Below are 23,728 nucleotides of genomic sequence, written 5' to 3'. Positions count from 1 at the left end.
TCCCAGCTCTTTGGGACATTAAAGACCCTCAAAAGGAAAGCCTGGTTGCGCCCCTTTAACCTTAGGCAAAAGAAGGCTGCCACTTTTGCAATGGGACACAGTGTTTATGTGACCTCAAAGAAGAAAACAGGATGGGGAAACTTATTTCCCAGGATGCCACAGTGATATGAAGACAGAAGGAGCTGCAGTAGAGACAATGGCTGAATCTCACTTCCCTGATTTGATATCTCCTCGCTCCTCGGCTGAACCAGAAGTGGTTCTGGCCCTCTTTCATAAGGGCTGTCTCAAAGCTCTTATTCCTGCTCCGAGGATGGAGGATAGAGCTCAGAGGAGCTATTATCGATTTCATTTCCTCTCTCCTCGCAGGATTTTCCCATGCTTCCTCGGTGGGACAGACTATAAGACCCAAGGAAGGGAAGAAAAAGAGGTGAGATTCAGCCAAGCAGCTATCACTGCAGTAGAGACAATGATAACAGGGATGGTTTTATCTGTACTACTTGGTTCCATCACAGCATTATCTCTAAAAGGGACGCACTGCTTCTCTGTGGCCACCAGAGGGAGCAGCAGTCTGCTGATCCTTCACACCAACCCAGCAGGAAGAGGGAGGAAACAGGAGAGCAAGACAAGAGGTCAAAATACAGAAGACAGGTGAATAAACAGTTGCCTGTTTGAGTCCCTGGATCCAAGGACAGGCAGAATAGGAACTCCTACTATCCAGGTGCATCTGCGCTGCGTTCCGGAGGCGTTGCGTACCCCGAGAGCGATCACAGCCATTCAAGTCAATGTTTGATAATCCACCAGCTGCACCGCGGCGCGTCCTAGAAGCGTGCGTGAAGCAGCTCCCCGCTCCGGTCCACTAAAGATTCGCGGCAGGACGTTTGGACAACCAGTCAGGAAGTGAAGTGTTTACCAAAAGTTACCCCCCAACATTGTATACGTCTCCTCTACAACACCACAGAAAACAAGACATTCATCTTGGAAAGACATAAGAGATCCATTTTATAACGCCAGAAAAGAGATGGTATGGAGTTTAACTGCAGGAGTGCTTGGAGTGGAAGGTAGATACTAGCTTAATAGACACAGGATTATTCTGTGAAGTACTTCCAGAGATAATAAAATCTGCGAGTCGGGCAGCAGGACACTCTGGGTGTGGTACGGTGCGTGGCTGAAGACGGAACAGAACCGCGGCACAGGTGGAACACAGCACAGACATGCCCAGTGGAGAATCAGGGAAACTGTCCTCAAAAAACAAGCAGAAGCCTGAAAAAACAAGTCATGCTGATAATTCAGAGAGATGGAAGGATGGAACATCAGGACTGCACACAGAAGTGTCATTAGTGTGAAGTCATTAATGTGAGTCAGAGTCCAAACAAGAGTCTGACCTGTGACTGTGAAACCAGTCCAGCGAGGGGACATCAGGAACGAAGTACAGGAAACTGTGGTCACCACAGTGATGGATCGATTCCCTCCCACAGCCTGTATGTAATGTAATGTATCAACTTAAATTTCACAATGAGAGTTTCCGCAAAAACACGCGGATGTTGGCAATATATTTGCTACAGTTGCTGAAAAAAACCTCAGTACTATCGATTTAAGATGCTTTTAAATTTACGAAAACGATTGTCAAATGCATAGAGCTTTGTATTTAGGGACAGTACATTTAAATGATTATTGTTTTTTTTAGCCTTTACGTCTAATTTCTTCACTATCACAGTCTCAGTGGCCCACAGTGCAGACAGTACAATCCAAACTTGACACACTAAAAATAAGGAGACCTAGAGAGACTAGAGGTCTAGAGAGACTCTCATCAGATTAAAGTCCATTTTGGAAACCCTTTGGCAGCAATTCCATTGGGAGTTTAAAAAGTTCTTTGAGAATGGCATTTTTGTTTAGATTTAGTTAAAATTTCTCCACTGATAAAAAATAAAATAAAATGAGAAGCAAGTGTATTACCTTCTGCTTTTTTGAAGCATTAGGTTTAATCCTGCCTAATGTCTGCCTCCTTTTAATGCTTTTCCAGTAAATATTTCTATTGGTCAGTCCGACTCTGGAAGTTTGGATTTTAGTTTATACAAGCCTTGAGCCTTTGTGACAGTTAATTGACAGATCTGTACTCTGAGAACATGATTTACTGTATGGCACAGAAGTCATTCTTAAAAAAGGAAGATGTGTTCGGAGTTTTACCGACCGGATACGGCAAAAGTTTAATCTATCAACTAGCTTCTCTTCCTTCTTCGTTGCTCTGCCTGGTTGTAGTGCTATCGTGCAGAGGGAATTTGAAAGACAACCGTTTATCCCGCCCCTCGAGTTCCCAGACTCAACATCTGGATGTGGGTCTGGCTTGTCAGGCTACCAACTTCCTGTAATGTGGTATGACTTTGCTCTCGGGGAGGTAGAGCGCCATCTCCAGGGCAACCAGGATGGTGAACTCAAACGATATCAACTCCCTCCTGCTGAAAGCATGACAGGCAGCCATAATTAAAAAACAATGCCTAAACACATTTTTGACAAAAGTTGATACTGGTTAAACTGGTAGATAAAAAAAAAAGAATATACATAAAAGACTTAATATCAGACTCAAAAATGTGTTAACAAGGTAGAGATTTTATAGTCATACATTGATTAAAAAAAATATGACTTCCCACTTAAAGATACAACCAAGTCTAGTTTTAATGTAAAATCAGACATAAACTTGCAGATTAAAGAAAACACTTACAGGTCCCATGACATGGTGCTCTTTGGATGCTTTTATATAGGCCTTAGTGGTCCCCTAATACTGTATCTGAAGTCTCTTTTATATAGGCCTTAGTGGTCCCCTAATACTGTATCTGAAGTCTCTTTTATATAGACCTTAGTGGTCCCCTAATACTGTATCTGAAGTCTCTTTTATATAGACCTTAGTGGGCCCCTAATACTGTATCTGAAGTCTCTTTTATATAGAACTTAGTGGTCCCCTAATACTGTATCTGAAGTCTCTTTTATATAGACCTTAGTGGTCCCCTATTACTGTATCTGAAGTATCTTTTATGTAGACCTTAGTGGTCCCCTAATACTGTATCTGAAGTCTCTTTTATATAGACCTTAGTGGTCCCCTAATACTGTATCTGAAGTCTCTTTTATATAGACCTTAGTGGTCCCCTAATACTGTATCTGAAGTCTCTTTTATATAGACCTTAATGGTCCCCTAATACTGTATCTGCCACTTTGCTTGTTTGAAAGCCATGAAGTCTCTCTCTCATGGGTGGGCCAAATTCTCTTGGTGGTCAAAGCAGAGAAAGGGGAGGTAACCTTTCCCCTTATGACCTCATAAGGAGAAGATTCCAGATCGGCCCATCTGAGCTTTCATTTTCTCAAAGGGAGAGCAGGATACCCAGGGCTCGGTTTACACCTATCACCATTTCTAGCCACTGGGGGACCATAGGCAGGCTGGGGGAACTCATATTAATGTTAAAAAACCTCATAAAGTCAAATTTTCATGCCATGGGACCTTTAATAAAGAATAAAGAGTGGAGGAGAGTAGAGGGGGTGTGATGTGTTTGGAGGAGGGACTCCATCATTTAGAGAAGTGAACAGTTCCTGGTTTACCAGTGAAGAAGAAAGAGAGGCAGCGTTAAACCATCAGATCCTCCAACATGAACGTCTGTCAGTCTCTGATCTGCTTCTTCTTCCTCAGTGAGTAAACTCCGCTTCTACTCTCTCTTATTATGTCATTTTTATTTATTATTTCTTTATCTACAGTGGGTCAGTTCACCTTTGCAGCAGAAGGGAACCAGTTTCTTATTGATGGACTGTGTTTCATCACCTCTTGTCTCAGTCTAACAACATGTTGGTTTCTGGTCAAACAGGATGTTCAGAGTTGGTATGAGTCTCTTTAAAATGGAGTTCTTTAAAAGTGATCTACTTAAATTAGCCTGACAATCTGCAGTCAACTCTTGATCTCCTGTACTTGTAGTTTTAGAATAGATTTATATTGTTTAGACTGTTTAGTAGTTATATAATAGTGTTCACCTTTTTACAGAGGTAGAGAGAAAATAATTAATTGAAATGATTTTATTTGAACAACCTCCAAAAGAAGAAGTGTGGCAGTAAAACATGCACACCACAACCTCTCTCACACACACACACACACACACACACACACACACACACACACACACACACACACACACACACACACACACACACACGTAATAGGATATTAGACAAAATATTTGGTTCATAGGTTCACATTTTGTCTTAATAAAACAGCTTTTGATCCTGTCTGTTATGATTGTTTGATATTTGAGGGTTATTTTAGCGGATGTTGAACTAAACATGCAAAACCTCATTTCACAAGAGAGCCAATCTGCAAGTCATTCTCATATGAGAAGTGGTGAAGTAGAAGAAAAAACTAAAATGTACTTAAATAAATATGTACTAATATATAAAATAAAATGTTTTATAGGTTTACATGTAGTATAAATAACATTTTTAACTGTTCTATTTCATATCTAATAGGACAGTACGATTTCTTACACGTTTTGTCCTGCTATTTTAGGGACTGTAAACAAATTATTTTGGTGGGAGGGAGGCTGAATCTTATATTCCTAAAAAGCCCTTTGCAGCCTTTTCAGTATTTTCTTTGGACCCTGCTCTTGACTGAGGAAAAAAGCTCATTACCCTCTCAACAGTTTATAAAAACAATATATTTAAGGCAAACATTAAAAAAACTGAAAACTGCAGCTACTCTCTATTTATGGATAAAGAGATGCTAAATGGTTTGGCATGTTACCATGTTGACAACTCTGTTGGTGCTGATGGACTTGAGCAGAAGACAGAAAAAATGAGAAAAATATAATCATGGGATGAGTAAAATATAAGACACCCTCCCCTGCTCTCCTAAATAATATCGACTACACTCCCCAAGCAGAAATGAACATATACCCCTCCCCATTTCCTGACCCCTGTCCCCCATGATTATTATGGGACAGTCTGGTTTTATGTATTGGTGTGTTGAAGAAAGTTTTCGACTCTAGTGTAGTCTGGTTGCTTAGCTCTGGGGAGCTTATTCCCGGAGTCCTTCTGTTTTTTCGGCCAGCAGTTTTCCTAAATTATGAGATGGAGCTGTCGCCGTGTTTCTGCTCCATGCCCTGCTATGCCCTGCAACACCCTGCTACGCTCTGTCGTGCCCTGCTACACCCTGCTACGTCCTTTAGTGCCCTGCTACGTCCTTCTATGCCCTGCTACATCCTGCTACGCCCTGCAGTGCCCTGCTACACCCTGCTACGTCCTGCTATGCCCTGCTACATCCTGCGATGCCCTGCTACACCCTGCTATGCCCTGCAGTGCCCTGCTATGTCCTGCGATGCCCTGCTACACCCTGTATCACCCTGCAGTGCCTGCTACGCCACAAACTACTACACCTACTATTTTCTACTAATAGTTCCATTATTTTTATTGTGACTATTATTGCCACTGTTCATCACAAAAGGGAATTTTTCCTCGCCAGTCACACTAAATGCTTGGGGGAATTACTGGAATTGTTGGGTCTTTTTAAATTATAGAGTGTGGTCTAGACCTACTCTATCTGTGAAGTGCCTTGAGACAGCTTGTTATGATTTGATACTAAACTTAAAACAAAAAGTAAGGAAATTTGTGTTTGGTGGATTATTTCTCTGTGTAACAATGCTTTTTGGCAATAAATGTTATACCGTTGGAAAGCCTGTTTAGTTCCCTTTCAAATGGTGCCCCATTTATAAGGAACATGCATTTGTGGGATGAGCAGCAGCGCTGAGTATGTGGGTTGCGCCCATGAAAAATTTGACAAATCATCTCTGACAATGCCAAACAGCTTATTCTGCTATTGACTCTTTGGTGTAGTGTGGATTGGATGATTGAAGTTTGAAGAAACAAGACATATTGGCAATTTAACAATGTATTCATTTCACAAACAGGAGCCTCAGTAGCATGTGGAAGAACCATACACAGCCACAACAGCCTGGCACCTCCTCCTCATGCTGGTCACCAGCCTGGTCACACACTGCTCTGAGATGGCATCCCATTCTTCAACCAGCATTTGTCGCAAGTCAGCCAACGTGGTTGTGTTGGTCACTCTGGCACGAACAGCACGCATATTTCCACAGTCTGGGACCGAACTCTATCCTCCAAGATGACAACGCTCGCCCCCACAGGGCAGGGTTTATCAGAGACTACCTCCAGAAAGTGGGAATGGAGAAGATGGAATGTCCTGCCAGCAGTCCTGACCTCAACCCCATTGAACACTTGTGGGATCAGCTTGGGCGTGCTGTTCGTGCCAGAGTGACCAACACAACCACGTTGGCTGACTTGCGACAAATGCTGGTTGAAGAATGGGATGCCATCCCACAGCAGTGTGTGACCAGGCTGGTGACCAGCATGAGGAGGAGGTGCCAGGCTGTTGTGGCTGTGTATGGTTCTTCCACATGCTACTGAGGCTCCTGTTTGTGAAATGAATAAATTGTTAAATTGCAAATATGTCTTGTTTCTTCAAACTTCAATCATCCAATCCACCAAACACCAAACGAGTCAATGACTGAATAAGCTGTTTGGCATTGGCAGAGAAGAGTTGGCAAATTTTTCATGAGTGACAAATGGGGCACCATTTGAAAGGGAACTGAACAGGCTTTCCAACGGTATACGATTTATTGCCAAAAAGCATTGTTACCACAGAGAAATAATCTACCAAACACAAATTTCCTTACTTTTTTTTTAAGTTAATAAATAAAATTGAATTGAATTGAAATTGAATTGGTTGGAGACATATTTAAACCTCTTCCTACAACTCCAGTTTGTTCACTAATTCCAATATGTCTGGTGGTGATGTCAACATTGACGGTTCTCCCCCCAGTTTGAGAAACAACCAATCAGAGCTTTGGAAGTGGGATTAACAATAAAAATTTCATCTTCCTTCACAGGCCAAAATAAAGTTCTGTGTGAACAATGTTTGGATGATCAGCGTGAGTTTGTAATAACTGACCAGTGGTGGCTCAGTGGGATGTAAGAAGTTACGTTTCAGTGTTTCACAGAGGATAATAAAATGACAAAAGATAAAACAAAAAGGTGCGTTTGTTTGAACTCTGTAGATCCATCTGCCCCGAGTGGAGCTGCTATCTGACTACAGCTGCAGATAGTTGAGAAGAAAATCAATCTTTTGAAAACAATCAGACAAGTTATGATCAATCAAAATCTATCGGCATAAAGAATTTCTTTTCATTAACATAACTCTCACTCAATAATGTTTATGCTTATCATCAAATGTATCATCTGTACCGGTTTGACAGTTTGTGTTGATTTGCTCCAAACAAACAAACAAACAAACTTTCTGTCCTTCTGACTGTGTCTGGATGTGTTTCGAGGCAGATTCATAAAGCCCAGGATAAACTCAAACATTAACTTTGTATGTAATCGTGCTGCCTCTAAAACTGACCTCCTATTCTGTCTGAACACAGTAATGTTTCCATGTGTTTCATTATTGTTGACTGAATCATTTCATTGCTTTTTGGGTTGTTTTTATTCTCTGGGGAACATTAAATCAGAGTCAGACTGTGAGATTATTTTAATGCTTGAAATCTTAAAGAATCCAGATCTCTGTTGTTTTAAACCGTTATCTCTCGGTCACAGACTGGTTGAACTGGGCAGCTCCCAGTATGACTGTGGGGATCTATGTATGATTTATGGAAATGTGAAACAAATCAGACTGCAACATCTTACAGGAAGTACAGATAGTAACTATTGATTGTTCATCTTTTTAACAGCACTTCAGGATGGAAACATTGGTCTCATCAATGCAGAAATCATCAAGAGTACAGGAACTGAAGGAGGAGACATCACAGTTAGATGCTCCTTCACTTTCTCTGGATATAGGAGGATCTTCTGTAAGGATGAATGTAAAAATGGAGACATTCTCATTGAGACAGAAGAGGACACAGCTCAGAGAGGCAGATACAGCATTGAATATAAAAATTCAATAATGTCTGCTACAGTTCTGTATGTGAGCATCACAAAGCTGAATAAGTCTGACTCAGGACGGTACAGATGTCGTTTGGACAGATCTTTATTCCCAACATCATACCAGGAGATTGAGATCCGAGTTACAGATGGTGAGTTTCTACTGAGAGTCATGTTATCAACTGTTTACTGACAGCTGCTGATGTTTCAAATAACTCAACATGTTTAGTCTAACAGTTGTATTTAGAGCTGCATATTTTCATCATTGTGAACTCTGATAAATGCTCCTTTAACAGTTGATGTGTAAAATATGTGATGAACTCAGACGGTCCCACACTGCAGCTGATTGGAATCTTGTTACACCAAACCCATTGATGACCTTCTGCATTTAGCTGTGGGATTAAAACCAACCCGGTCTCACGGCAGTTCGTGTAAATGTCCATGTTATTCTTAATCTATTGATACGTGTTTACATCGTTTTTTACGTGTAAATGTCACGTTATTTTCTCGGGGAAAGGACGCCGGGAGGCGGCCGCAAAGGTCGCTCCATAAGCCGGGAGGCGCCCGCGAGACGGCCCGCAAGGCGGCCCGCTGGGGACGCCCCACAATAACGGGATGGCGGAGGTTGGGTTTAGGTAAAAACTTACGGGGAAAGGGCGCCTTAAACACCGAGATACGCGCCACAGTAACACGCGGGACAAAACGCCACACGCAGGGACGCCATCCCCGGGAAACAAAGCGCCACATGCGGGACGCAATCCCCGCTCGCCCGGGTGAAAGTCCTGTGTTGTTTGACCCATCCACCTCCCCGACTAACCTCCCTACGCAGACTTTCGGCTTTTTATATCACTCCCTACCATTTTCTTGCTGTGACCACAAAATATGCTTCCCATTGAAATACATTAGGCCTACTTTACATTTTCGTGTTGTCCGCCACGTAAAAACCGACAAAAACGTCTCCGTGAACACGTATCAATAGATTCAAATAACGTCACATCTACACGAACTTCCATGAGACCGGGCTGTTTAACACATGGATGTTAGCACAGAGTTCTCTGCAGGGAGCATCTGATCATCACCACTTCTTTGGATCTCTACAATCACTATCTGACTGTTTGATTGTGTTTTTAATGTTTCACAGCTCCAACCTCTCCTCTCAGACCTTCTTCACCATCAGTCTCATTGGCGTCCACACTGATGACATCACAGAGTTTAAACTCCACACCTTTATCAGCCTCCACACTGATGACATCACAGAGATTAAACTCCACACCTTCATCAGCCTCCCCTGAAGCCAGTGAGCAGCCTCAACAGAAACAAACAGCACCAGCTGCACCTCCAGCTCACGGTACATTTACATTTACTTTGTTGTTTGTATGTGAATATAACTGTTATTGCAAATACACTGATGTGTATGCTTGTATGTATAGAACTTATATTAATTGTTGGTTTAAATGTTATAAAATGGTTATGAAGTACTGATTTAAAAATATTAAGTTGATTTTACTATTAGTTGGACGACACAGCATGAATGATCTCTCAGGTCCCTCATGTGCCTTGGAGTCCAGTTTATGCTGCCAGATATCAGACATGGGGGACTCGAGTCACATCACTTGACTTGAGTTAGACTCGAGTCGCAAATTTTACGACTTGAGACTTGCTTGATTCATAAAAGACTCGACTTGACTTTGGCTTGATATTCATGACTTGAGACTTGACTTAGACTTGAGTCAAATGACTTGAAATGACTTGATTTTCTGTTTAATAAATATATTTTTCCCTTCTGATATTGAGGAGGAGTTAATTTTACGATTTTAGTGCTATTGCATGCACAGGAACCGTTGATATGATGACGCGGCGCGCGGCGGCAGACCGTCACTAAACAACACTGGCTATGGCTAGTAGGCTAACTTAACGTCATAGATCCCTCTCATGGGCGCCGATACCGCGGGTGCTCGAGCTCCGGAGCACCCACGGAAAATACTGACCGCCCACGAGTGCCAGACTGCCAGTTAATTTTTACGTGAATCTAAAATTAAACTATCTGTCATAGTGTGATTGGTTATGTCGGTGGCATTGATTCTTAATTTCTCACGAAGCTGATCGCGGTTACGTAACAGTTAAACTTTTCATCTCCAATCCTGTCTGTATTTGTGAGAAGTGGCGCTGTCCTGGCTTTATGATGGCGTGTGTGTTCGTGTCGGCCGCTGTTCGTTTCCTAAGGTTCTGAAATGCAAACACTTTTTTGTAAAGGGTGTGCGCGTGTGAGCACCCACGGAGGAAAACATAAATTGGCGCCTATGTCCCTCTGCACAGAAAATAATAAAGTTTGGCTATAAGGATTACACATCTGACCAGGCAAAGAGAAAACATATGGCAGTTTGCAAGGTCTGCAGTACTTATTTCCGACGTCGGATTTCATCAGACACTTCAAATCGGGAGAGATTTGGGTTCCAGTCACCCATATTCAGCTGAACCACTATTTGGACATTTGTGATGGACAGAACTCTCTTCAGTTTTGGGCCATGAATAAGCACACTCTCCCCTCTTTGTTGAGCGAATAAAACTAGGCACACATACACACACACAACACAAATTGCTCTCTCTCTCTCTCTCTCTCTCTCTCTCTCTCTCTCTCTCTCTCTCTCTCTCTCTCTCTCTCTCTCTCTCTCTCTCTCTCTCTCTTGAATAAAGCTGGGCACACATACAATGCACTGTGCACTCTCACACACGCACATTCACTCACCAATATTAATAACTTTTCACTCTCTCTTTCTCGAACACGCACACATTCACTCACAAATACACTGTCAAATATCAACATATACTTTCCATTCCATGTGATAAGCAAAGGTGGTGGGATTCAGCTACTCCTAAAGAATATGTTTTGTTCTTTAAGAGAAGGAAAGGTTAAAGGATGTGTTTCTGTCTCATAAAAGTGAGGCATGTTTGAAGAATATTATTTGACTAGAGACGCGCGCTGATTGGTTGAGTGAATCCCCAATACACACACATTAGAAACGCGACAGAATCTCATATTCCAGACACTGCAATGTTTCCTTACCAAATTCACTTCTGAGACTTTTTTATGCGAGAAATCAACTATATAAAGCTCAAATATGGGCCGTTTTACGAAAATGGATGGCTAATTGCAAATTTGGTAAAACTGTGTGTCGGAGTTCAGCTGCCTGTGTTGCTGCCTCGCCGCCCGGCCTGCCTTCCTCCACAGACCCCGGCCTGCTCTGAGCTTGATTGAGCTCCGGCACGGCTGCTGCAGCCCACAGCACCTCATACAAGTCACCGTTTGGGCTAATGGACTACTACCAAACGCCGCTGCCCTGACAGAGCTCCAGGGCCTGCATCGATCTCTTCCTACTAGCTAAATGGCCCGTGTGTGAGAGTGAGAGCGCGGTCAGCGAGCTTGTTACACCAGCAATCTCTTACCACATGTTACACACATGTCACGCCACTTAGCTATACAACATGCCTAAATGTCTTATAAAGCTAACAACGGTGTCCGATTTCAAGTTTGTGAATATTTGTGAACTGTAAGGGTTTGTGAACTGTAAGGGTGTGTACAGATTGCGGCTAGTTAGCTTCATTTTTGGTCGGAATTCAAGTATATTTACAGTTTGAATTTCGTCACGCCACTTATACAACATCTAACTAAATGTTTTATTAAGCTAACAACGGTGTCCGATTTCAAGTTAATGAATATTTGTGAGCTGTAAGGGTTTCGTTAGCTGCGACTGTCCCATCAATCCTTTGTGTACAGATTGCGGCTAGTTAGCTTCATTTTTGGTCGTAATTCGAGTATATTTACAGTTTGAATTTTCGTCACGTCACATATACATCTAACTAAATGTCTTATAAAGCTAACAACGGTGTCTGATTTCAAGTTAATTTAATTTTTGTGAATTCCAGAGGAATTCTAAGAGGAGCTAGCTCTCATTGATAGAGCTCCATCCAGCCGCAGGATCTATTAATGAGACTCACGGACAAGCGGCGTTTATTTCCCCAATCGTTTGTTTAAATAACTCAACACATTATAATTACACACATTAAAAGAGTAACTGGAACCTGCGGTAAGAGAATGCTGGCATAACAAGCTCGTTGACCGCGCTTTCACTCACATACACCGGGCATTTAGCTAGCAGAAAGAGGGGAATTGCAGGCCCTGGAGCTCTGTCAGAGTAGCAGCGTTTCGTAGTTCATTAGCCCAAAACGGTGACTTTGCGCGGGTATGAAGTGCCGTGGGCTGCCAGCCGTAACGGAGCTCACAGCAGGCCTCTGAACTCCGACACACAGTCAGACAAAATTTGCAATTAGACATCAATTTTCGTAAAATGGCCCATATTTGACCTCTACATAGTTGATTTCTCGCATAAAAAAGTCTCAGAAGTGAATTTAATGGTAAAATAGCATATGAACAATGTATACAATTTCTGAGATCTCTTATGATTTACTGTTGGTCTTTCTCTCTCTCTCTCTTTTCTCTCTCTCTCTCTCTCTCTCTCTCTCTCTCTCTCTCCTGTCATCTCTCCTCCAGATCTCCCCCTGGTTTTGGGTGTGTGTGTACCTGTGGTGGTGGTGGTGGTGGTGCTGGCTGCTGTTCTGCTGTTCTTCTACAAAAAGAGGACTAAGCACTCTGATGGTGAGTTATCTTTCAACATTATCTGCACTGTTTCAATAATTACTCATTCAAGATAGAGAGAAATACTTTGTCTGTTCCTCAGGTTCAAACCAGAGAGGAAACCCAGACATCACCAGGACTGAGGTGACTTTCTCTAACTCATCTATCTTTGTTAACTCTCACTGTTAGCTTTTAATATGGCTGCTGATGCACTGTGAGAAGGAAAGGAAACACAGAAAACATGTTCTTTAAAACTACAATCCAAGATGTTAAATTAAAGTATGTGCATGTTGCACCAACAGTAATATTGTTTCCTCGAGGTTCAGAATCGAAAGATGTGAATATTTAGCATCTTTAATAAGTATCCAAGGCTCAAGATGTAACTTTTTATTATTTTATTTGTGGAGAAACTGAGTCTCGTCATGCTATCAATGAAGTGATACTCCACTAACATCTGAAATATCTACATGTTTTTAGCCACTTGGGGGCAGAGGAAACTATTTGTGAACACCACAATATCCACGATGTTGCACATCCAGGATTGCTCTCGTTCTGCCGGAAATTCTGGAAGTGGTTTTCGGATGTCCGTTACATTCCTTTGTGTTGTAATTTTAAACTCCGGTGGATTTCTGAGGACTATGGTTAACTGCTCCTCAGATCTCTGCAGGGTAAATCCAGACAGCTAGCTAGACTATCTGTCCAATCTGAGTTTTCTGTTAAACTAAAACAACTTTTAAACAAAGTTCCTTCCTGAGGCTGTTTTGCAGAGGCACTGTGGCTCCGTCCAGTACTTAGCACGACCAAAGACTGTCAAAGAAATGCCAATAAACCAGACACGTTTTTCTCCCATCCCAGAATGCTGTGTGGACTAGCCAGACCCTCCTTCGCAGCGTTGTGGAGGAAGGTCTGGCAATGAGAAACTAACACCACACTGACATTATTACCAGCAAACAGTTGCTTTTTTCTTACACATCCAGCAGTTATGGAGCAACAATATCATTTCTTTGGAGACATGTTTCTGTCCACCTGAATGAAACAAACAGCAGACAGAACATCTGGTGAACATAGAGAACCAGATTAAGAACCAGATGTGTTGTAGGAGTTGTTTAAGATGAAAACAGAGCCAAAATCAGAGTGAATATTAAATTTGCAGCTTATTCCACTGTGCTAAAAACATCCAATATTAGATAGCAGTTGCTCTTCACTGAGGACAGCTGTGGTCAGCTGTTTGACAATTTTCACAGGGGAAAGAAGTATCAAAGTGTCAACAGAAACCACAGCAGCATAGTCCACTTCTCTCTTTACTCAGTATGTTCCAAACATTCACTACCTAATGCCTAATACCTAACCCTGACCCAAACACTCATTGTTCCTCCAAAATGCAGATAAATACACAGCTTCTGTTTCCCTCTCATGTACGAGTGTTAAATGTTGACAACTTCTGCTTTCACATCACACATATCCAGACATGGTGCCACAGTATTGGAGATGTGTGGTTAAGTTGCTGTTACTGTATTTTGACTGTATTTTTGTGTTCAGATTAACATCTATGAGAACTGCCCTCCACTCTCCACCCGTGCAGACTCCACCTACCAGAGTCTGGATCCAGCCTCCAGGTATCCAGACCACATCTACTCTACTCTCTCTTAGATACAACACCTATGATGATGTCAGCAAGAGTTTCTGCTGAATGCACAGCGAAGCCTGGCTGCTGTTCATGGCAATGAAGGATTTTATTACCAACCAGAAGCGTTTCTAGGACATGAGGAGGTTCAGGACTCAGCCCGGACCCATTTAAAGGAACACGCCGACTTATTGGGACTTTAACTTATTCACCGTATCCCCCAGAGTTACATAGAGTAGAAGTCCATACATACCCTTCTCATCTCCGTGCGTGTCGTAACTCTGTCTGACGCACCCACCGCTAGCCTAGCTTTGCACAGATCCTGGAGGTAACCGGCTCAATCTAGCCTACTGCTCCCAATAAGTGATAAAATAACTCCAACATTTTCGTATTTACATGTTGTGATTTGTATAGTCACAGCGTGTACAAATAAAAAGGTCGCATGAGACACAGCCATCTTCTAACCGTATATAAACTGGGAACTATATTCTCAGAAGGCGAAGCACAGATACTTCTGCTACCTGGGCAGAGTGATTTTCTTGCAGCACCTGAGAAGCCCCGTGGTGAGGAGCAGAGAGTAACAAGGGTGCTTTTCAGGTGTTGTGCTAATCACTCTGCCCAAGTAGCAGTGCTACTAGTTATACCGGCACCAGGCCTTGGGGAAATCTGGACCGGCAGCAATGGCTACACAGGCTAGGAAGCACTGCGTAGCTTAATAAAACTGGGAACTGTGAATCAATAGATAGAGAGCAAATGTTAGCGTGTTGCTCATGGCAAAGCTCATTTATTTTTGAGCTGCGCATACAGTTCCCATACATTCACAACGTCTCTACTGTATTAGCTCTCTGATAAAAGTGCATGTCAAAATGATAATAAACCATTAAAAAATAAAATAAATTCTTACACATGTTCTCTCATACATAATAATTAATATTAGCGCTTGAAAAGATGGCGTCGCCATGTTACTTAATGACCGAGAATGTAAAACTAGCTTAAAACAGTATTTCTTGTCACCATTTCCTCACTGATGGCTAGCTAATACTCTGAACAAAATATAGAACATGTTTTCTTATGTTACAGGATGCTAATATCAGTAACTTACACTTACAAACTACTATGAAAAACCACATTGTAAAACCGAAGTTCATAAGAACTACTCAGCATGCCGACACTGGTCGGAACAACTAGCTTCAAAGTTACACTTTTTACTATTAACACAAAAACCTCAAAATCAGCTCAAAACATCACACCATTTCTAAAACATTTAGATAATCTGCTGATATTAGCAGTATGAGAATACAATATACAATACAATATGAAAAAGTGAGTTTTTCAGTACCTGTGAATCAATAGATAGAGAGCACAATGTTAGCGTGTTGCTCACGCCAAAGCTTGTTTATTTCTGAGCTGTGCATGAGCAGAGCTAAGAGCTACGGTCTCCCTAATGGATCCACTGTAGCGCCATAGCGACATCTACTGACGTGGAAGCACTGCAGAGCTTAAAGGTGCAATATGTAATATTGTATGTAATACTGGCAGCTAGCGGTTAAAATAGTTACTGCACTACCAATTCAAAATACTAGAGAGTCGTTTCCCCCGCCCCTTCCTGCCCAGACTCGAAGTTCACAGGGGTTGCCAGGCTGAGACCGCAGCATTCACAACAATGTTGCTAGATGCTTTTCTCACATAGCCAGACATTACTCCACAGCACAGCGTTAGATGCTGGCTATATTGACAGTCATAAAAGCCCGTGCTCACGCGGAGCTCTGTAACCAACTGACAGACACACTTTTTCGGCTTAAAAATTACAGTATGAACCGCTAAAAACACAACAACCTCACTGTCCTCTCCACACGCCAGTCAGGCACACTTCCTCGGCTTATAATTACAATACGAAACCATAAAAATACCACCACCTTGCAGACGGAACACACTTCATTGGCTTAGAATTACAGCAACAATCGCTAAACACACTGCAAACTCATAGTCCTCTCTTTCCGATTTACAGCCCCCCTCTCGTGGCTTAAAATAAATCACCGTTGTCGGCTCCAGCCGCTGAACTGCATGTTGTAAACAGCCATGGGCTGCTTGCCTGGTCCTCCCGGTAAGGTTAGCAGTTAGCAGGGTTAGCATGGCGGCGTTAGCCGGGACCAGTCGGGATCACTTTACTGGCTATGTCTCAATTGTTTTTGCGAGTAACCAACTCGGGTACTCTAGCTATATAATTCAATGTGAGTACACAAATGTTTAAATGACATAAAATGCCCATCCCTAGTAGCTGTGATAAATTAGCCTGAAGCTAATGCTTACCTGTTCAGGAGGAAATAAGCCAACTCTGCGTTCTTTTGGGATCTAAAATGTCTCCATCTTTCAAATACATCTCCAATATTTACCAGGGGTTTGTTATGTCTCTGGTCACGCACCTGTTCTATCTCCGTTGATCCTGTTCGTTTGTGTGCTGCTTTCATGGCTGTACTACCGTTACAGCTGTAGCGCGCTGGGTTTACGTGTTTACAGGTATATCTGGCAACCCGGCCTGCCTGTCAAACTGGGCCATTGATAACAACACACAGATCAAAACATAAACATAAATTCCGTCACGGAATGTAAATTTAAAAAAGAAAAAATACTGACATTAGCATTGTTGTCAGAAAAGATAGTATTTCAGTTTAACATGTTTCCTTAATATCTGATGAGGCATTGGTGTCATGTTTGGATTTATTACAGTACAAATATTACATATTGGACCTTTAAAGTAATTTTCTATTTCACATTTATACCAATATTTCTCTTTATTCATTTCCCTTTTAAGTTCTTTATGGATATTTTTCAGTGTATTCTTGTCTCCCCTAGCAAAGGATTTCCTTGTATCATTAATTAGCCTTTTAATGTCAGCATTAATCCAGGGTTTAAAATTTGAATATACCTTAACCCTCTTTTCCTGTACAACCATGTCATTGCAAAAATGTATATACCCACAGACGGATTCAGTAAATTCATTTATATCCTTGGCACTATTTTCAAAAACCGCGCAGTCCGTATTTTCAAAAGAATCTTTTAGTCTCTCCATCGCGTCTTTTGTCATCTTTTTCACCGTGATTGTTTCCTTTTTGGGCCTCTTTACGAGTGGGATATATTTGGGACAGAGCAGAATCAGATTATGGTCCACCTTGCCCAAACTTGGCCTTAGTGTAACAATGGTCGAGGACCGTTTCCCCCCTTGTGTTACACTTAACATGTTGATAGTAGTGTGACCCACTTGACTTTACGATGCAATGGTTCAAATCCCCCGTTATTACAACAAACGCGTCAGGCGACGCAGACTCAATCCTGTGCACGGCCGCTTGTATCTCCTCGGCCGCCTCCTTAGACACAGAAGTAAATGAGTAAATAGTAGTCAAGTGAAAAATACCCCAACTACTGTGACATGGTTATTAAAAATAAGTTCAAAAATAAAAATGCCGACCTATTTATGCAACAACAAACCAACCCTGAATACTGTTGCGATTGCTATTATCTCAACTGTATCTAGGGCGTTCTGTTGTTTTTAGGAAGTCCTCACACTGAAAGTGTGAACAGAGACATACATATATATACATTACTACTCGTCAAAAGTTATAGAACACCCCAATTTCTTTTTGTTTTTTATTGGAATTTTAGCAGTTCAAGTCCAATGAATAGCTTGAAATGGTACAAACCCCTCTGTTTGTATAAAATTATTGTTGGAACACACATGTTGTGGTACCATTATTGGTGGTACCACTGTGGTACCACCACAGTAATCTTCACCATCAAAAGGCACTTAGAAACTGGGGGCAACTCTGACAGGAAGACCCAAAGCCACAACAGAATCAAAAGACAAGTTTCTGAGAGTCAACAGCTTGAGTGATAGGCAGCTCACAGGACAACAGCTTCAAGCACAGCTTAATAGTGGTCGTAATAAGCAAGTCTCAGTTTCAACTGTAAAGAGAAGACTTCGAGCTGCAGGTATAATAGGTCGAGTTGCAGCAAGAAAGCCATTGCTAAGACGTCAGAATACGAAAAAGAGGCTTGCCTGGGCCAATAAACATTGTCAATGGACTACTGAAGACTGGAAGAAGATGTTATGGACTGATGAATCAAAATTTGAAATCTTTGGTTCATCACGCAGGATTTTTGTACGCTGACAAGTAGGCGGAAGGATGGTTCCTCAATGTGTGACATCAACTGTCAAACATGGAGGAGGAAGCATGATGGTCTGGGGCTGTTTTGCTGGACCCAGGGTCGGTGATTTGTACAGAGTGAAAGGCACCTTGAACCAAAACGGCTACCACAGCATTTTGCAGCACCATGCAGTACCCTCTGGTATGCGCCTAGTTGATCAGGGGTTCATTCTACAGCAAGATAATGACCCAAAACATAAGTCCAAGCTATGCCAGAAAAACAACAAGATGGTAAGCTTAAAAACATGGAGTGGCCAGCACAGTCACCAGACTTAAACCCCATTGAGCTGGTTTGGGATGAACTGGACAGAAAAGTGAAAGCAAAGCAACCTACAAGTGCCACACATTTATGGGAACTTCTGCAACAGAGTTGGGAAGAACTTTCTGAAGGATATTTGATTTCCATTGTAGAAAGAATGCCACGAGTGTTTTCAGCTGTTATATCTGCCAAAGGGGGCTACTTTGATGAGTAAAAAATTTAGTTTAATTAATACATTTTGGTTTATAAATTGATTCCATGATTTCTTTTTTAACTTAAATTGTTCATTTGTTCTGATCTTTCATTTCAGAGTACAATAAGACATTGAACTGCATGAATTTCAATAAAAAACTGGAAAAATTGGGGTGTTCTAAAACTTTTGACCGGTAGTGTACAGTATATATATATATATATATATATATATATATATATATATATTTTTTTTTTTTTTTTTAAGAAAATTAACTCGGCATGAACATTGGCTGTTTAAATAGTATAGGGTCTTCATCTTTAACAAAATACTTTTTATAAATATTTATAAATAATACAACTTTATTATGAAATTCATTTTGTGTTCCTGAGCAGCTGCTCTGGAAAAAAAAGAAAGGCACACACAAAGTAAAACAATTACACATATAGCACAAAAGATGAAGACATATCAACAGCCATGACAAAGAAACACGTTCCATGACATCCTCAGATCCAGATGTGAATTGGCAGCAGGCTGATTGGACTGGAAACTGAACTTAAAATGTATAGTATGTCATCAAAAATGTCAGAAAGATTTCATAATATAGTATGTGATCAAATATAATAGTTTTGTATGATAGAAAATGCCAAAGTATGTCATAAACAATCATAGTATGTCATAGACAGGGATGCCACGTAACGCGTTACTCTAATCTGAGCACTTTTTCAGTAACGAGTAATCTAACGCGTTACTATTTCCAAACCAGTAATCAGATTAAAGTTACTTATCCAAGTCACTGTGCGTTACTATTTGTCATTTTCCTTAGTAAAAATATATATTATTGCTTTCTTCTTGCGTCTCGGGGAGTGTAGTCACATATGCCTAAAGTCACGTTTTCAGCATGTGGACAGGTTGCGTGTACCACGCAGCGACACAAACATAAACAACAATGGAGGGAGGAGAGAGATGCGCGTTTTCTAGCTAGAAATACAGTCACTATTTAGAGTTTGTGTCAGCTAAAGACGGCAATTTTAAGGTCCGTACACTCTGTGCTGGTGGCGAGAAAGTGCTATCTAGCTACAAAAACACTACGTCAAATTTGAAGAACCATTTGGAGTCGCAGCACTGCAGTCAAACTACAGAGCAAGTCCCAGCAGGTGGAGCGAAGCAGAGAGGAGGCCCCCCACCACCCAAACAACAAAAGCTGGACTTCGGTGCAAAACCAGTAAGTGGGGGAGAGTTGAAGAAGTTGGTCAGGCAGTAGGCCTATGATGTAGCGGAAATGCTGTCCGTAAACACGGTTGACTCGCTCTCTTTTGTGCCATAATAAACCAGATCCTGCTACTGGCAACGCTGAGCTGCCTCACAATAAACCGGTTGTCATTTTTATGTTGAGGTTGTGGGGGTGTTGTCGGCAGCTGCTGTATGTAACTAATAAAGTAACTTGTAATCTAACTTCATTACTTTTAAAATCAAGTAATCTGTAAAGTAACTAAACTACTTTTAAAATCAAGTAATCTGTAAAGTAGCTAAGTTACTTTTTCAAAGTAACTGTGGCAACACTGGTCATAGATATATGATAGTTAATTACACAGCTTTGTTGAATACTTGATTCTGGTCAATTGTGGCGTTCTGAATAACAGACCGTTGCCATGGATGAAGTTCTGATAACCATTTTTAAATGAATACAATTATTCAGTGTGCCGATGTGCTGCAATTCACACTTTGCACGTGACGTCACAACTACTGGCTGGCGGGCAAGAACATCATTCTATAATGTATATTTGTTGTGTGAATTGAGTGAATTTGCTCAAGAATCAATTTGTTGGCTGAAAGCCTACTGTGAAATTTAACACAGGTGTCAGCAAAAGTTCCATGGTGCAAATGTCCTACAGTTCTTAAAGGAACGCACACACTTGTGGAACAAACTATATATATCAGGATAATGGTAATATAGTTATATTAATATTGTAATATGATAATAATGGGGTAATATATGTTGTTTTCACATTATTAATTTAAAATATTTGAATTTATATATATATATGAATTTAAAATAGTTATATAATATTATTATGCTGAAATTCATCCACCCTTTATGTTCCAAATATTTCCCTTTTTTTTCAAGGTAATACTTTACAAATTATATATTTAATCTTGTGACTTCTTACCTGGAAACATGTCTGATAGTTTTTGTGTAACAACCATGAATCAGTGCTGCAAAATAACTACCTGTTTCTATTTCATTTTGTTCTGTCCCCAGCAGGACATTAGTTCACTTTAATGTTTTTCTTCTCCCATTGCTGGCAGTAGTTTGTTCCACATGTGTGTGTGTTCCTTTAAGAACTGTAGGACATTTGCACCATGGGACTTCAGTCAGGAAGTTGAACGTGAGCAGGACAGCCTCATGTGTTATCTCTCCATACAATCCGCTTCAATCTTCGACGTTCCATGCCTTTGGTAGCATTCTCATCAATACGTAAGCAACTGGTCATTGTGTTTCATTTCCCAGTTTCACCCTTTCTAAATAAACTGAGTTACGACAATCACACTCTCCAGTGGTTGATGGTGGATGGTGTTTAGCTGCTGGTCAGATTGCACAGGGTTACATGCATGCAGGAAAAGAAACATTTCATGGTAATATTAGAATAACAGAGGTGCAGAGAGTACCTGGAAACTACCAGAAACATTTCAAGGTAATCTCTGCACCTCTGTTATTCTAATATTACCATGTAATACAATAGAAGAAGGCAATGTTGCATTTTGCGGTACTGATTCATGGTTGTTACACAGAAACTACCAGAAGCATATCCAGGTAATCTCTACACCTCTGTTATTATAATATTACCATGTAATACAATAGAAAAAGGCAATTTTGCATTTTACGGTACTGATTCATGGTTGTTACACAGAAACTACCAGAAGCGTTTCCAGGTAATAGCTACACCTCTGTTATTCTAATATTACCATGTAATACAATAAAAACAGGCGGTTTTGCATTTTACGGTACTGATTCATGGTTGTTACACAGAAACTACCAGAAGCGTTTCCAGGTAAGAAGCCACAAGATTAAACATCATTAACATAAATTAACATAAAGTATTACCTTGAAACAAAAGGGAAATGTTTGGAACATAAAGGGTGGATACATTTCAGCATTATAATATGGTAATTACCAATTTTAAATTCCAGGAAGTTTTATCTAATTTGGAAGGTATTACGCTGATAGTAGCCTATAATACTGTGAAAACATCAACATATATTACCCCATTATTACCACGTTATTAGAATATAAATATAAGTATATTACCATTACCTAGATATACATATGGTTATTGTCAAACCCTTTCTTACTAATTACATTGGTAATTGCATGTTATTACATCTGTTACCTTATTACCCAGTATTACATCTTATTACTGTGATGTATTACCACGTTATTACTTTGGTAATTACATGTTATTGCCTATATATTACCTCTTTATTATCTCACTGTTAACCCACTATTACCATCTTATTACCGAGTCGTAATATGCAGTGCTACCCTTATTCAGACCGGTTGAGATTTTCCAATGTGTGGGTATGGGGAGAGAATGTTGAGAGCTAGAGGGTGAAGCTGCATTATGATTCTTTGAAAGTTTTCCAAACAACTTGCTCTCTCCCTTACAGTTTTCACTCTTCATACATCATTGTTGGTCAAAATGTAGAAAATTTTGTGACGGTCGCAGACATGTAACTATGGAATCCACCGGATTTAAACTTTTGGCTCTGTACACACCAACTGCCGATAGAAACTGAAAAAAAGTATCTGAAGGATGCAGATGGTTCCCTGTTTGTTACCTGCTCTGTTTCCCATATATTTCATACCACAAACATAAAAACCACATCAATGCGTTCGCCAGACTTTTATCTCTCTGGTGATCATGATATTTTGCCGTTTGGACCCACGGTTTTTGAATTACAGAATATACTTAAGATGATTAATTATCATTACATGGATATGTGTGACCCATGGAAGAAACTGTCTCCCCCTCGATACTCCCACACTGTCAAATTCACCATAGCAACAAGTTCTGACCCACACACCTCCGATCATGGAGACTTCTGGAAGGAAGGAAGGAAGTAAGCAAGGAAGGAAGAGGGAGAGAGAGAGGGAGAGCGAGAAGGAGAGTGAGGGAGGGAACGATGAAGAGAGAGGGAGAGACTACCACAAATTCTTGTTTTTTGAATTAAGAAACGAACTTCAGAGGTATAATCATTATTAAATGGACATTTTCACCTGTCAAACTGTCTCCCCCTCCCTCCTCTAACACACGCACAGAAAAGACAGGTGGAGAAGAGGAAAAGAGGAGAAGAAGAAAGGAGAGAAAAAAGAAGAGAGGAGTATGAGAGGAAGGAAGGAAACGCGTTATTTGTCAGCTAACATGATGTAATGATGGACTAACTGACCAACTGACTGACTCCTAACTGACTTCAGACCTAATCACCAAAAGCTGTTTTCCACCAGACTCCATGTTAATAAACAGTCATTTAAGCATCGTAAAACACACTACATTAAAAGTCGACAGAAACAAAATTAAACTATCAAAAGCCATTTTTGGTCTTCTCTACACTTTTCCAACCATCACAACTCTAGTGTTGGTTGAAATAAACACATAGGTTACCAATTTACATGTGAAAATATGTTGTCTCTCGCTAAAAGTACTGTTCTTCCCCGTTAAACAACACTGTATGTATTTAAAATTGAAGCAAAACTGGGGTATTATAATTTATATATATTGTATTGGTAAGGCTTGCGTCGCTATAACCCACCAGACTCCATGTAAATAAACAATCATTTTAGCATCGTAACCCA

The 23,728-nt window shown here is 40.8% G+C and overlaps 1 protein-coding gene across 1 annotated transcript; it reads left to right on the top strand.

Annotated features, from left to right (window-relative positions):
- The first annotated feature begins 567 nt into the window (after positions 1–567).
- Positions 568–14,430, top strand: LOC114558086 (uncharacterized). Its single transcript, XM_028581825.1, has 6 exons — positions 568–1,478; positions 7,773–8,117; positions 9,107–9,313; positions 12,515–12,619; positions 12,702–12,742; positions 14,138–14,430. Exons 1-6 carry the CDS (start codon positions 1,454–1,456, stop codon positions 14,246–14,248), a joined length of 834 nt encoding a protein of 277 aa, XP_028437626.1. The 5' UTR covers positions 568–1,453; the 3' UTR covers positions 14,249–14,430.
- Positions 14,431–23,728: the final 9,298 nt, after the last annotated feature.

The sequence above is a fragment of the Perca flavescens genome, chromosome 7 (assembly GCF_004354835.1).
Source record: "Perca flavescens isolate YP-PL-M2 chromosome 7, PFLA_1.0, whole genome shotgun sequence".
NCBI classification, from domain to species: Eukaryota; Metazoa; Chordata; class Actinopteri; order Perciformes; family Percidae; genus Perca; species Perca flavescens.
The sequence above is the reverse complement of the archived record's forward strand: the minus strand, read 5'-3'. Positions and strand labels throughout refer to the sequence as shown.

Coding starts and splice junctions, on each gene's coding strand:
- LOC114558086 (XM_028581825.1), top strand. CDS start 1,454: ATGGATCGATTCCCTCCCACAGCCT. Junction 1,479..7,772: donor TCGATTCCCTCCCACAGCCT/GTATGTAATGTA, acceptor TCTTTTTAACAG/CACTTCAGGATGGAAACATT. Junction 8,118..9,106: donor TGAGATCCGAGTTACAGATG/GTGAGTTTCTAC, acceptor AATGTTTCACAG/CTCCAACCTCTCCTCTCAGA.